This window comes from Ictalurus punctatus, chromosome 17 (assembly GCF_001660625.3).
Source record: "Ictalurus punctatus breed USDA103 chromosome 17, Coco_2.0, whole genome shotgun sequence".
Taxonomy (NCBI): Eukaryota; Metazoa; Chordata; class Actinopteri; order Siluriformes; family Ictaluridae; genus Ictalurus; species Ictalurus punctatus.
The window spans coordinates 11,333,549-11,349,209 of record NC_030432.2 but is presented as its reverse complement, the minus strand read 5'-3'; the positions used below and the strand labels follow the sequence as shown (position 1 = coordinate 11,349,209).

At 40.3% G+C, this 15,661-nt stretch overlaps 1 protein-coding gene across 1 annotated transcript in view; it reads left to right on the top strand.

Annotated features, from left to right (window-relative positions):
* Positions 1-2,089: 2,089 nt before the first annotated feature.
* Positions 2,090-15,661, top strand: part of taok1a (TAO kinase 1a) — a 32,736-nt gene continuing 19,164 nt past the window's right edge. The window contains exons 1-3 of the mRNA XM_017490961.3: positions 2,090-2,606; positions 15,190-15,430; positions 15,562-15,633. Of these exons, the coding sequence (XP_017346450.1) occupies positions 15,299-15,430; positions 15,562-15,633 (204 nt within the window). The 5' untranslated portion in view covers positions 2,090-2,606; positions 15,190-15,298. The remainder of the gene's footprint in view (positions 2,607-15,189; positions 15,431-15,561; positions 15,634-15,661) is intronic.

Sequence of the window (15,661 nt, the reverse complement as noted above, 5' to 3'; positions counted from 1 at the left end):
CATATTCCTGCGCCGACTAATTTGCGAGAATTGGAGAAGCCTGCCATCTGCTGATCAGTATCATCATTGTTGCGGTTTAAGGGTTTAGTAGGCAGAAAAATTGTCCGCAATGATTTTCAGTATATTATATTATAGATAAATAAACTCTCCAGCTATAGGAAAATGTTTTTTTTAACAACTCAGTATCACTTTATCTTCATAAAATGCGCCTTTTATACCAGCCGAAAAAAGAAGGTTGTACTTGTGTATCTGACCTTATCTGGCAAAGTCAGGGAATTGAACATTGCACATTTCAAGAGGATTGCAACAGCAATCCTTTCTGGCTTTTAGCTGACATAATCTCATCTGTGGTGGGTCTTGCAGTGACAGGTTTCCTTCTTAATTTGGGGTTTTGCTCAGGAAATGCCAGCAGGCAGAGATATGCCACAGAGGAACTGTACAGGATACAGGCATTATGTTTTCAGCAGCCTAAATGTCGTCACTTTCTTTCTCAAACCTTAAAATGTCTTGAGTACTTCTCATATCTATCTCACAAGAGAATCCAATGTCCTGCTCTTGGATTTGGCAGGAATACTGAGAGTTTTAGTGTGTTGTTTATAATGTGTATGGTTAAAATGAGTTCACCAAACATTCACAGCACAATACTATTTCAGCACAATACTATTTCAGCAACTCTATTTAAAATATTATATAAATGTTTTCCATATTGCCAATATTCAAAGGCAACATATACCATAAACTGGCTTGTAGTAGTAGGTGATGTTGCTGTCCTGAATGGTTTTATATGTTGTTGGTGGCTCTATAACGAAAACAAGGTTTGTAGTATGGATCTTCAAATTCATTTTGGTAAGTGTGGCTTTCTTGCATTAAAGTATTACTTCTATGTCAAATGTAGACTTGGATTTTTAACAACACCATAGCTCTACCACTGTGCATCTGTAGCAGGTGAGTTGATCTTATTCTTATACATTGCTCTTTCCAATGGAGACATTTGTCATGAACTTACTAGTAATAGGTAAATGAGTTGACATGTTTTGCTAAATGCCTTTAGTCTGTCACATTACACCGCAGTGGCTCTACAATGAAAACAAAAGGATGGAGTATGGCTCTTTAAATGCCATTCAGAAAACACAGGCTGAAGAGCTTCAAAGCCCTGCTGTTCGCCTGGATACAGAGAGCAGAAATCCTGCATTCCCATTGGCTGGGAGAGCCGGCTGCTCGGGGACCAATCCGCAGCTTCCGCTCGGTGCTCTGTTTACCTATTGGCTGTTTAGCAAACCGAGGACAGCACGATGATGCTGTTTACTTCTAACCTCTTGGTGATGTATACCTCATAATGCAAAGCCACATTGTCCTATGGCTTACCCCTGAAAGGTTTGTTAAAAAATTTCCTCACTCGTTTAATGTCTAGATGTAGCTGACTGTACTGATAAACATTTTTAGATATTTACATTGATCTTTTATAATAGTACAATTTGGAGTACACTGCCAGTCAGATCGAACTACTAAAAACACATTCTCCATGTTTTTAATTTAACCTTTTAATTTGAATTGGTTGGGTTTGTTTGTTGTTGTTTTTTTTAACTTGAATTGTTTAGACTGCTAAATCGTATTACACCCATCAACATTAGTTCTTTCAGCCTGCCCATTCTGAAGTATTTTAATGGTCTTTTCATATAATATTTGCATGTGTATATTGAGCTGAGTATTGGATCCGGCTGTTTCTTTTATGAACCGTTTGTATTTAGATATTTAAGAAAACATTTACACATATGCAAATCTCACGTTCTCAAGAAAGACATTAGAATTCTGGGCGTGACTGATGTTGTCATTTTATTATTGTCATTGAAAAGACTGCTGTAATGAATAAGAAAACATGAATGAAGAACTTGTTCTCAGTTGAGTTCTTCCTGGCTGCTGGTTTCTTGGTGTTTCACACAGAAAACTACAGATGGGTTAAGTTATTGTTTTGTATTATGTATTGAGCACAGTCAGCATTAGTGAATGATGAACAGGTTTATTTTAGTCATGCAGGCTGTGTGCGTTGTCCCAGGGCTGAGTGGGTGTTTCCCGCAGCGTTAGGGCGGTACCAGCCGGCCTTCCAGGAACAAGCAGCAGGCGCAGAGGGAAGAAAAGCACCACAACATGCTCTCACTGTGAACGCGTCTCTATGCGCGCTGTAGCGATTTCCAAATCGCTCTCTGCCTTTAGGTTTTCGGCCTGTTAGGGTGTGGTCGTCTTTTCAGTGATCTTTCCTGCATGTTGGCGCGTTTTTTATGCCCGTCAAACTTGTCAGAGGCCACTTGGAGCTGTCGGACGCCATCTTTAGGACTGCTCAGGGAAGAGGCGAGTGGCTGGGCCACCGTTAGCCCGGGCTGGAATTTCGCTCTCCTGGATTATCTGCTTCATGCGCGTCCATAAATCAGCAACGGCAGCGCGGTTTGGAGATCAATCCAGTGTTTATTCAGTAAAGCTCTAGAAAACTGACAGTGAGTCGAGAAAACTGCTGTCGTGCTCGAGTAATACTTTGTGGACTATTTCTTGAGTTGAAACTTAAACGAGGTTACGCTAGCTGACTTTAACCCCCCAGCCTGGCTGTCGGAACGGTAAGTCGCGATGTGCTAGTCAGTTAGCCTGCTAGCTAACTTCGCTGACGCTAGCTAAAGGGTTAGCTAATGTTATTGACACAAAATAGCTGCTCTGTACGTTAATATTAGCTACCCCTTTATGAATGGGAGCGGACTGACTTTTAATAGTATTTCCGTATAACACTAAGCACAGCTATAGCTTAGACATCTTTGATATTTAACCTTAGTTAGTTTTTTACTTAGCGTATCCCCCCCCCTAATACCAGCCTTGAAGCTTTCCGTTTTTAAGCTCACAAGCTAAGCTAGTGGCAGTCTCTTTGTAAATTTAAAACAAAAAAAAAAAACATTAACGTGAGCTTACAAGTATTGTGTAGAAAGCTTTCATTTCGTATAGTTTTGTGTATTAGTATGTCGTGTATGTTTTTGTGTTGTTTGTGGAGGTGAGGCGTCCATTCTGCAGCCTGTGCTATGTAATAAGATAACCTACTGTACATATCAGTGTAAATCTTACATTATGGTTTCGCAGACGTTTTGGACTCTCTCAGGACAGATTTATTTCACGAACATCATTTAGATGTTCTCTAGGCGCCATGTAAGTTTCTATTCCTGATTTTTTTTTTCTCCAATGACTACACACAAGGTTCAAGTTGACATTCCTTACAGACTGCTTGTTTTTGAGTCATTGAGGTTTGGATGTCTGGTCAAATTAAGAACTTAATAGGAAATATAACGATTTCCACAACTGTAACTAAATAAAAATAAATCAATAAATAAATCACAAATCCCCTGGCTGTGTGTCACACACCCTTGGGGTTCTCCAGACCCCATATTGAGAAGCTCTGCAGTACAGTGGGTTATCCCTTGCTCTAACGCTTTTATATGAACCTGAGATGGGTTTGTTGATTTAGTTTGTGATTTTAAGAGTTGGTGTGTTTGAGCTGAAACACCAATACCGTCAGCAAGTAACCCTGAACCAGCTTATTCCTGTCTGTAACAATGGCTCTTTCTGCTTTTCTTGATGCAAACTGACCAGAGTACCAAGGTGTGGTTTTCCACCTCGAGCTGCCTGTAAAAGAAGGCATTCACACTGTGTGATCTCACACAGTCCTCTTCTTATAATCATCTACACTTCTCAGCCGGTCAGTGTTTCCGTGCAGCAGCACGCACGTGCGCATGTGCTTGCTTACGCTCCCTTTCAAACCTCTGATTAAACCGTGGCCTTGCTGTTGGATTAAAATAACGTGGTGTGAATTTGGTGGGATGAACTCGATGCACCTCGTGCCTCTGTAGATGTTTTCATCCTTAGAAGAAACAGACAGCGCCGTATCTCCCCCCCCCCCAACAGGAAGTCTGATCCCATTTCATTGGAATCTAGATGTTAGATTAGAGCCCGTTTTTGTGTAAATAAGTATTGCTTGTGGTGGAGTTTTGTGACTTCTGTTTCATTTATGGTGTGTGTATATATACACATACACTTAAAGTCACAAACTCCACCGCTGTGTGTGTCTGGCAAGCGAGTTGACGTGATTCCTATCACACTGATTGTAAAGGAGCAAGAATGCAGTAATTATAATTTAATAAGCATGTGCTTTAGTGGCCTGCTGGATTTGTTTATGGGTTTGTTTCGCAGACGTATGCAAATCCAGGGTGTGTCAAACTGACTGAATGGTGCATCTGTTAATGGGAGACACTGTCCCCTTTCTCTCTCTTTTTCCTGATCTTGTTGCTGCCACTTAAAGCCAAGCCTCTGTCTTTCTTCCCAGCATCACTTGGAGCTCCATGCGGTCTCTCCACTCCAACATACAGATTGTATTTGCCTTCTGATTTGCGCTGATGTCTTTAAGTGCTTAGAGAACGTTTTGTCTCCGACTTCAGCTCATCAATTTTGACTTGTTACTGTCATATTAGGCGAGTGTGTACTCTAGAACAACACTCTACCAGAACTGATAGTTTCCTAGGGTGGTAAGATTGATCTTTCAGATCTCACCAGTGATTGTTCATTACAGATTCTTTTTTTTTTTTTAATCATATGAATAGAATCATTGTATGATATTTTGTCTGGCACTGTTTTATTCACATTAGCTTCACTTCCACTAAACCTGATGTGGAAGTGGTAGCTCAGCGGTTAAGACTATTATTAGAAAGGTTATTGGATTTCTGCTCGGTGGGTTGTGAGTTTAAATCCCAGCCCTGCTGAGCTGCCACTGTTGGGCCCTTGAGTAAGGCCCTTAACCCTCAACTGCTCAGTTGGATAAAAATGAGATAATTGTAAGTCGCTCTGGATAAGGGCGTCTGCCAAATGCTGTAATGTACCAGAACTGAAAGCTGTATTTTTATTTATTTATTTATTTATTTATTTATTTTATTTTATTTTATTTTATTTTATTTTTTTATTTTTATTTTTTTTTTACAACTGTACAAATCCACTTGGTGCTGTTTATTCTAGAGGAGCAAATTTACTACATATAAAGGTATACTGAACGCAATATAATTTTTAATGGAGTTGGACAGCTTGTTTTGCTGCATGTGAGGTAGGGATGGGCGATATGGATATAAATATAGTACTGTGCACCACAGTTTTTGGCTACAGTTGACCGCTGCATGCAGTTTTGAGAGCCTCAGAAACACGATCGTTGATCTAAAACTGATTTTCTGTAAGCAAACCAGTTCCAGATTGTAGAGGTAGCTCCTCGTTTAGCAATAAACTCCTCCTCAGCTTCACGCCCGCCTTCCGCCGTACTTGTTGTCGCTCTGCACGTGAGCTGCGAACGGGTCTCAGACCATCGCACACAAATACATCATCAACTACTGTAGGCTTTATCATTATTATCGTGGGAAGACTAATTCTTATTGTGGGGAGAATTTCTACCGGTATATCACACACAGTGAAATATCGCCCAGCCTCCTAATATGAGGTGAATGTAGAGAGGCTGAATTGTTTATAGTGGATATTTAAGGAATTGTGTACAACCTTGTTTAACCCCACGTCATAATAGTTTTTTTTTTTCCTTCTATTTGTAATTCTTATTTTCTTTTCACTTTTATTAATTTTTTTTTTAAAAACTTAAGGTATAAACTGGGGCATGATTCCTTTCAAGGCCTCTAAATTAAAAGATGTCAAAATGTCCCTCATTTATTCACTAAGGTTGAATATATATAATTGGACTATTTGCAAATGAAATGATCAGCACAGGTGGAGCAGCTTGCTGTCCTGTGACTCACAAGGTTCCTGTCAGGCCATTCGTAAGTACACCATAATCGTCTCTGGGCATGACCTCTACAACTCGAACAGCATTGTGGACAGACGTGCCTTACATTCAGGTCGCACCATTTTGAAAAGGGTGGTGAAAGCAGCTTTCTATTGTGAGTGTGTTTTCCTTCAGCGCTGGAGTTAACAGGGTAGTTTAAATACCTCGGATGATTGGGAAGTTACACAATCTTTAAGTGCTGATTAGGTGTCCAGCTTTTGATGAGGGAGTTACTGAAGCGTGAGACACAAACGCATGCACGAGGAATTCCTGCCCTCCTTCTTTATTGTCCTGTCTTGCTGCATTCCTTGTGAGTGTGTTGGGTGACGTGCTGTGGCTTTATTCAGTGTCTTGCCTCTACAGTCTGCTTTGACCAATCCCTTTTGTCATCAGTAGAATGTAGTGTAATGAGAAGCCATGCAACATATCGGCACGGTGAGAATGCACAGTCTGTCATTGCTGTGTGTTTGTAAATGTCAAGTGTTCTGTTTGCCGTTGGTACACGAGATTGTGTATCGTCTCCTTGTGTGTTGAAGAATCATGTTGACTATATTAATAGCTTAATTAATGAAGTGTTTGGTGGAAAATGATTAGCCGTGCACATATAGATGTTAGTCTGTTTTTCTGTTGTGTTGGGTTATTGTGGGCAGCGTATAAGGTCAGTGAGCCACGTGAGGCTGTTCAGTGCAATTTGTACTGTGGTGTGTGTGTGTGTGTGTGTGTTGGCATTAAGAGAGTGGAGCTCAGTGCCAGGGTGCGAGGCAGCTGGTGAGTTGGTGGGAGGCAGGAGCGCAGGCCGGTCTTGTGACCAACGCATCAGATCATTTCTCAGCATTGTCTGTGCAGCTGATCATCTGAGCAGCGTTCAGTAGGTTGGGGGTGATACCGAGCCAAGCAAAAGCAACAAACAAGGCACTATTTTAGAACAGTTAATTCCCATACAGGTTGACCTCATTCATAGACCAGTTTGTGCTTGAGCCCATTATGGCAGTGCAGTCAAATGAAAGTAATTGATGAGTTTAATGGCATCGATCTTGGAGCCGTACTCCATATGACCCATCTGCATAGTCACGTCTCGTCTTACTTTCACAGAAAGAGTCGATTTGACTAACATGGAGGATGAACAACCACAGACCTTTTCCCATTGTTTGATGGTAAAAATGATTCTTTTTTTAATCACCACTAATATAAAAAAATTCCACTCTAAAGCTCTGTTCAGACCGGCGACGATTTTCGCAGCACGAAAAACGGTCCGTTTAACATCCCAGTGGCTGTCAATGGAGGTGTTCACACCCAGGCGTAAAACACATGGCTTCAAAGCGGCAAAAAAATTTTAACGTCAAGGAGTTGGATCTTTTTTTGCCACGCAGCGTCAAAAACTGTCTGACCAATGAGATTTGCGCTTTTGTTCACATGCCTGGAGATTTACAGAACTTGACCAGTTATGGCTGACTGTACGAAATCAGATGTTCACGATATCTACTGAAATATCAACACTTCATCTACCCAGATAGCAACTTCGAGGAATAGGCTACCACTAAATGATCCTCGCCACTTTTCAAAACGAATCTGTATGCACCCATCTGCATTTGTTGTTATTGTCTGTTAAAAGCAGCACAACTCCATTAGCATACTGTGATTGGGAATGTATACAAGCGCTTACCAGAAATACACGAGGGGGGAATTTAAAGGTCAAGGAAAAGGTGGCTACACAGAGCTGTTTCAGTGGAACAGAGCAAGTGGGGACCGTTGAAGTTGACCAGCTGTTATTAGCACACAGTTCACTTGTTGTCATAAGGCACAGCCACCGAGTGGCATATTTGTGAATTCTAATTCTCTGTGACTGCAGGCTACACCATCATTAAATTGTCCAAAATTGTGATTTTTACATATTGGTCACGTTTAAAAAGTAGGGTTAGTTGATTATGAATGCATTTCTGTAGATTTTTGCACTTTATTCACACATGCGGTGTGAATAAAATCCGGCAGTTTGAGGTCACATTTTAATGGATATCTGTTAAAACATGTAGATTGAAATGTTGCTTAAAATAGAAGGGAATGTGTTTTGGTGAAATGGAAATGTTTGCCTTGTGATCAATCATGGGACAAAATTGTCTACAACAGAGGTTCTTAACCTTTTGCAACTAACCCCCCCAAGCCTTCCCTATCATGTGGCACCCCCCATATTGGGGGAGACCAGGGGTAATGATTATCTATTCTATATCAAATCTATCTATCTATCTAATCTATTTCTGATATTTATTTTTTTGCATTTGTGTTTTTGTGCTTTAATTACTTTTCATAACTTATAAAAAAAAAACCTTTTATAAAACTATATAACTTATATAATAAGATATTATTGGGACAAGTAAACACTTGATCCTCTGTGAAACAGTGCCTATTAATAAAGTTCATGCATTCCATCAAGACACACAAAATTAACATTTTGTAGTAATGTTCACAATTTAAATTAATAAACAGGTCAGTCACATGGAAAAAAAGTAAGTATACCCCTTCATTTATCACACCTTCAAATCCATAAAATTAGAATCAGGTGTTGAAGATCGGGTGCCAGTGATTAGAACCTGCTTAGGGAGTGCAGGTGGAACCTCTTATTTATACCCCTCTCATATCTAGTGCCTGGTGTTCCCTTTGTTATTGAGGTGTATGGTGTCATCATGTCAAAATCTAAAGAGTTATATAAGGCCTTCCAAAAAAAAGTTTGCCTATGGATGAATTGGAGTCTGGCAACGGATTTTAAAAGATCTCCAAATGATTTGAAATGCATCATTCCACTGTAAGGAAAATCATCTACAAGTGGCACAGAACGACTGCCAACTTGTCCAGGACTGGCCGTCCCAGCAAATTCAGCCCAAGAGCAGACCGTCTGATGCAAAAAGAAGTCTCCAAGAACCTGAAAATTTCATCACAGGATCTGCTGGTAAGTCTTGCAACTGTTGGTGTCAAAGTGCAGGCTTCTACAATCAGAAAAAGATTGCACAAATTTGATCTGTATGGGAGGTGTGCCAGGAAGAAGTTTGATTCATCTACAAGACTACAGTTCATTCATCTACAAGACTACAGACTACTGCAAGACTACAGTTTGCCAATGAGCATATACCAGGGCTTTTGGAATAATGCGCTCTGGACAGATGAATCAAAGATAGAGTTGTTTGGCCACAGTAACAGCACAGATGTTTGGCGCAGACCAAAGACAACTTTTCAGGAGAAACACCTCATACCTACTGTGAAGCACAGTGGTGTGAATGTTATAGTTTGGGGTTGCTTTGCTGCCTCAGGGACTGGATAACTTGCATTCATTCAAGGGTGTACTTATTTTTTCCATGGAAGAATCGCATCTATTGGTATTTCTGTTGAATAAATGATTGAAAAAATCTTATTTTCCTTGTTTTTTTTCCCCCTCAAATATATCAACTTTATTAATAGGCACTGTTTCAAAGAGTATCAAATGTTTGCTTGTCCAAATATGTAAAAAAAAAAAAAAAAATGCCAACAACTTCCATGGGGTGTACCTATTTTTTTCGCATGACTGTATCTATTGTATGATATTCAAAACACGAAAACTATTTTGTCATGTGACCCTTTCAGCTCCAAACAAACAAGATGGCGGACGATGTTCTGCAGTTGTTGTACCTGCTATCCTGTTTGATAGCGTTGTTAAAGATTACGCGTATGTCGTGTTGTACAACCTTCAGATTGCATTTTTAAATGATGCAGGCCAAAGCTTACACATGCACAGTATAGGGATGAGTGTTTCAGTGAGGATGAGCAATTTTTGGAAAACATTTGAAAACACCAGTATAGATTGACAGCGTTTTAAAACGAGAATGCAGTTTTCAGATCTATCTGGATTAATGTGGACGTAGCCTAAAACGAACTGTACTTTACTGTACGTGTTTAAAAGAATCTTTGCACTTTCTTAGTCCTCTTGAGACATCAGATTCCCTGTTTTGTAAGAATGGTTTAACTTTTTTGAAAGGGTTTATTAAAGAAAAAGTGATGAGGTTATTATATTTATAGTGAATTGTTAGCTTGTAACAATATTTTAAACATTTTTCTACCTATATCAGATCCAGCATTTTCGGTTGAATATCAGGATCAGTGCCATCTCTAGTATTAGAACATCATCATGAAGACCTGACCAAATGCTTGGTATGCCGGGAATGCTTTACTCAGAGAATAGGCTGATCGATCTTATCTCTCTCGTTTTCTGTCTCTCTGTTTGTGCGTATCAGACGGTCTCTCAGCACGCACAGAACTAACACATGCTGTGTCAGAGCCTGGCACAGAGCAGAGTTTGGTGGCTCTTTGCCCACTGGCTCGTGGATGCAGTTGCCATGGAAACTGGGGTGTGTGTTCAGTAAGGCTAGAGCAGAGGGTTCTCTCTCATAACTGCGCTGTCCAGCATTACGTGGTAGGACCTTAGGGGACAAGTGTGAGTTGCCTTATTAGTTTCCACTGAGAATTAAAAACCTTTTTAAGGGATCAGTTTAGTGTTGCACATCATACATTTATCATTCTATGAACATTGGCCTTTGCAACACTAGTAATATGCAGTATGTAAATGAGGTGTTTAATACTTTTTTTTTTTTTTCTCCCCATATCTTTGTGAGCGCCATGAGCATTCATATTAACCTCGAATACTCCAGATGAATGTTTCTGTCGGTGCTTTTATCAACCACAATTTTTCACAAATAATTTTAGTCACAGTAAGGCAGGCCAACCTGGGGAAAAAAAGATACTAATCATGATTAGGGATGTCACGGTACCAAAAATCTAGTAGTCGGTACCGATACCACCAAAAGTACAAGATACTTGATACCAAAGTCGATACCACGGTGTAGTTTAAAAATAAAATTAAATTAAAAGCTCTCCTGGAGGACATCCTCCTCTGGCTGATACTGGCAAAAAAAGAGGGGGGGGGGGGGATTTTAGTTATCAAACACTGATAGTGATTGGTGGTGCACTCCTAAACGCACACAAACCTTATACTCTGAATGCAAGGCAGGCCAAAAAGATTTATTAAAAGCATGAACATTTGATTAATTATTATAGGACACGGGCTGAATGGCGATGCATGGTGGCCCATTAGGAGGTAGTTCATAACACTGCAATGTGTATGCAATGCGTTAGTGTCGTTAACAAATAACTGGCTATCGCAAACATTACATGGAGCATAACATTAGCAGGTTTCACGGCAACAATGCCAGTTGCCTCAAACAAACATAATATAGGACCGTCTTTCAGGTGCTTCGCCAAATTCCAGGTGTTTCCTCGCTTTGTTTGAAATGAACGATAGCATTGGTTACACACCAGCTTCACAGCATCAATTATATGTTTGTTGTCATCCGCCTCGAATGTGAAGTATTTCCATTTTCCATACCACATTTCCTCTCAACGAGTTGCGGCGGAGCCAAACTTCTGTAGTTTTTCCTGTGTGTGTGGTGGTGGGGTGGTTGTTCTTCACCATTTGTGGACCAACCAAAACACTTGCGTGTATTTGCTGCCCCTTTCAGGTCTTTAAGAATTGCAACCTCGGCACCTCCATTAGAACCGGTACCAACGCTGCTCCAGAAAAACAATTACCGTCACATTTTAAGCATCTTGGAACCGAAGTATCGGTTCTCGTGACATCCCTAAATGTAGAGTTACATAATTTACTGCCTATCGAAGGGTAATGTTAGAAATTTGACAAGGCTTTCTTAGGGGGCTTTCACACTGGCAGTTTCAACTGAACCGGAGCATGGTTCGCATGAAAAATCAGTAAGGTGAAAGCTGTTGTGTGCACCAGGAAGCGCAATATATAGTGAGTCACATTGTGTTCTCTGTGCGTGTTTGTTATGACGTAAGATGAACACAAATGTACCGGTGTTCAAAAGGATCAAGTGAGTGTGAACCCAATGCTGCAGAGGGCGCCGGGAACAATCGCCCTTGGATTCGGACTGCAGCAAACGTGCCCAATGTGAAAATCACCCTCAGCATCCGTAAGTTCTTTGATGAGCTGAAATATGTAAACCTTTCCCAGAGTGCGCTTGTGTGTGCGTGTGCGCACGCGCGTTATCCCTCCCACCTTGAGAACATGACCAGCCACAAACGGCTGTAACGTTGTCAGGATTCGGTCGACCGCTTTTCTATTGCACCACTCTTGAGCCTGCAATTGATATTTTTTTTTATATAAATAAATGTTTCCACAATACATTTTGCACCACTGCATATACTTAAGCAGGTGTTCATACATATAGGGTGTGTCCGGAACCGCATACTTGCCTACTGTATAGTAGCTGAAATACTTGTATTTTCTCTCTCTCTCTCTCTCTCTCTCTATATATATATATATACGCAGCCGTGGTGTTAAAAAAAAAATATATATAATTCAGGTGATTTTCTGTGGAATGACTGTTCATCTGTTTCGAGCGGTGAAGCGAGTGCTGGTGTATTGGTGCTGTGAGACAGCAGGAGAGTGGTCTGGGTTGATGACGCATGCTTTTGATAATGAAATGGTAATTGCAGTTCTTTTTAGTGATTATAAAGGTGGTTTGCTGAAATGATTCATGCACTCCAGTAGTCGTAGTGCGCTCCACAGAGGCCTGACTGAGAGTGAGAGCTGATGAGTGCTCAGGTCTGGTGAGAATGACCGCACTCTGAGTGTCTGCTGCACATTTCTCTCTCTCTCTGTCAGCAGAAGAACACATTGTTCTGCAGTCAGCTCAGCATTTAGTCATTTGTCGCCAATTTTGTTGCACAGTGTACCACTTGTACTGCTGAGGTTGACCACACTGCTCTGTGGTTTGAAAAAGCTGGTATCATTTCTCTGATGAAAGGATCAACAAAAATCAACACCAAGTGGGTTTTTAAAGTCCCCATGAGTTCGAAATTGAAAGTTTTGTGGCTTTCACTGTGAATGTTAGCCTTAAGGTTATCTAAGCTAGTGTAACATTGGCATTTAGAATATATGTGCATTCCATGTTAAATTTTTGTCAAGTACAGCTTAGCCAGGACTGTGAGGTAAGCTGATCGCTATTGACTATTTAAAAAGGAGTCACTTGATCTGTCTGGCCGTGACTTCCTGTTTCAATGGAAATTACGTCCAAACGTCAAATAATGCTGTGCGTTTCAAGGCACTTAACGGGGACTGTAATTGTCCTTCCTCTATATATACACTGGAACAAAATGGCATTTCTCCAGGACCATGGCTCAACACATAACAGTACAGTAGTGCAGTGCACAAGATTACATAAAGTGCAAATACACAACAACACGAGACTTGTGAAGCCCAAAGTATACTTCACTTTTTACTCGTACGCTAGGAACAGCACCACCAGATTTGTCTAAATGCGCCTACTTTGTACACACATTTAATTCTTTTGCACTATTTAGTTGTTCCACAAGGTGGCACCAGTGACCCAGGGCCGTTGATTCTCAAGGTAATCAAAGAAAAAACGGAGGAAACAAGTGCAAGTTCGAACAGGAATGGATGTCTATGTGGATAAGAGATTGTGCAAGGATTTCTTTTTCTTCTAGGAACAAGTGAAGCAACATGTCTTTCTCCTCATTGTTCTTCATGTTGTGATTCTTCTTCTTTGTCATCTTTCACACCAGAAGACCACCTTTACTGGTCTGTACTGACTCTTGTAGGTCAGGAGGGGCAGTGCAAGTCATGCGCGTGTGTCGACTGCCTGTGTATGCATACATGTCAAATGAAGTATACTTTTGAAGGGCTATGACAACAGAACAGCATTGTGAGAGAATTGCAACAATACGCTTTAAACTACCGAGTCTTGTGGCAGCAATATTGTTCAATTTAAGCCTTATGTTCCGTTGGGCTCAAAATAATCAACTTTTACTAAAAGTGGAATCATTAATATTAATGCCCCCCCAATTAAATGAACGCTAAAAATCATATTTTATGCTCAGGTTAGGTTAATAATTGTTTAAAAATAGCTAGTCTTTGCTATCTCTGTCTGTCTTCAGTCTTACTTTACTCCTGCTTTTGAACACACGCATTCCAAGTATGATAAGGGCTGGTGTGTGTCTATAAATACTGTCCATGTTGAAGAATGTAGATAGGTTGGCTATTTTAAAATAGTTTGAAATGTGTTTGGACATCCATTGCTAGTTCTGGAAACAGAATGAGGCATAAACAGATACCAGAGCTGTTTATTTTCTTAGAGGAGAATGCCATAATGGTCAGGAGTCTACAGTGTGTTTGATTTTGACTAGAATTTTGCCTTTTTTTTTCTTTTCTTTTTTCCTCTTCTTTTTTTTTTTTTCTTTTTTTTTTTTTTTTTCTTTTTTTTTTTTTTGCCAGACCAGGTTTTGGCCCATGTCGCCTACAACTCTAACTAAACAATAATTTTCTATGTGTTCAGACTTAAATATCATTTATTTGTGAAACAAAACTCTATATTTATTAAAGTCTTTTCACACAGCAGATGGTTCTTTCTGTCTTTCTGCTTCATGGATGAAAGATGAGAACATCTGTGCACAGCGTTTCATTCAGCAGGTTAAAAGAACTCATGCTATCTGCGGTCATGTTCATAATGGCAGTGGCATAAAGATCTTTTTTTGTTTGTTTGTTTGTTTGTTTTTTAAAAAGGTTCCCTGTTAGCTCATCACACACATCATGCATTTATTTTTGCTCATATAGCAACCAAATTTGTTAGCCAAAGGTGGTAAATAGTAGAAATGTTGGCCAAAGCTGATGCAATAACCATCCACCATTTTTGTTGCAGAATTCTAGTTACATTTATTCATTTAGCAGACGCTTTTATCCAAAGCGACTTGCAAATGAAGAAATGCAAGCAAAGCGATCTATCAAGCGGAGAACAATACAAGTAGTTCTACTATACAAGATCTTTAAATTGAGTTCTAGAGAAGCAAAGTGCGCAGGGTCAAGGTGTAAGAGCCAGAGTAGGTGTTTTTTATTGTTTTGTTTTTTTAAGGATAATGTGGGGTTGGCATTTTAGGGTTCAGGTGTCCACGGAAGAGGTGGGTCTTTTAGCTGTTTTTTGAATATGGTGACAGATTCTGCAATCAGGATTGAGGTTGGAAGTTCATTCCACCACTGAGGAACAGTTAGTGTGAAGGTTCTGGAAAGGGACCAGATTTTAGAGTTGGACAGATTTTGCATTATTGAATGCGCCAGAACTGTTTGTAACATTTAATGAACAAATTTTGTGCTTGTAGATTTTCATATGAGCTCCTGTTCTCCTCAAATCTTGCTCCTCTGCCAAAAGCCAATGTACCCTAATGGTTTAGGAAAAAACATAAAGATATAAAAATAATATCTCTCAAATTAGTCTAATGTTTCTATGTTTTGTGTGTGTGTTTAGGTATCTGTATGAGGCCATTGTCCTGCAGATGAGCCATATCCGGGGGCTGTTGCGTCGCAGACCCAGATAATTCCTGGTGGCTGCGGCCCAGGCCCCGCCCCTACCCATTATGCCCAACGCTGTTCGAGCGGGGAGCCTGAAGGACCCCGAGATCTCTGAGCTCTTCTTCAAGGAGGATCCTGAAAAACTCTTCACTGATCTCCGAGAGATCGGCCATGGCAGCTTTGGCGCAGTTTACTTTGTAAGCGTTAACCCTATAAGCCAAAAAGGAACATCGTCTACGTGTTTTCAGCTGTGTTTTAATCGACACGGTCATTTTAAAAACGCCAAGAAAAGTGTGCTTTCTCAATACAATTTGTGCTTTGCTCACAGGCACGAGATGTGCGCACCTCAGAGGTGGTGGCTATCAAGAAAATGTCCTACAGTGGAAAGCAAACGAACGAGGTTGGTGTTTGAATTTCATTTCGATTTT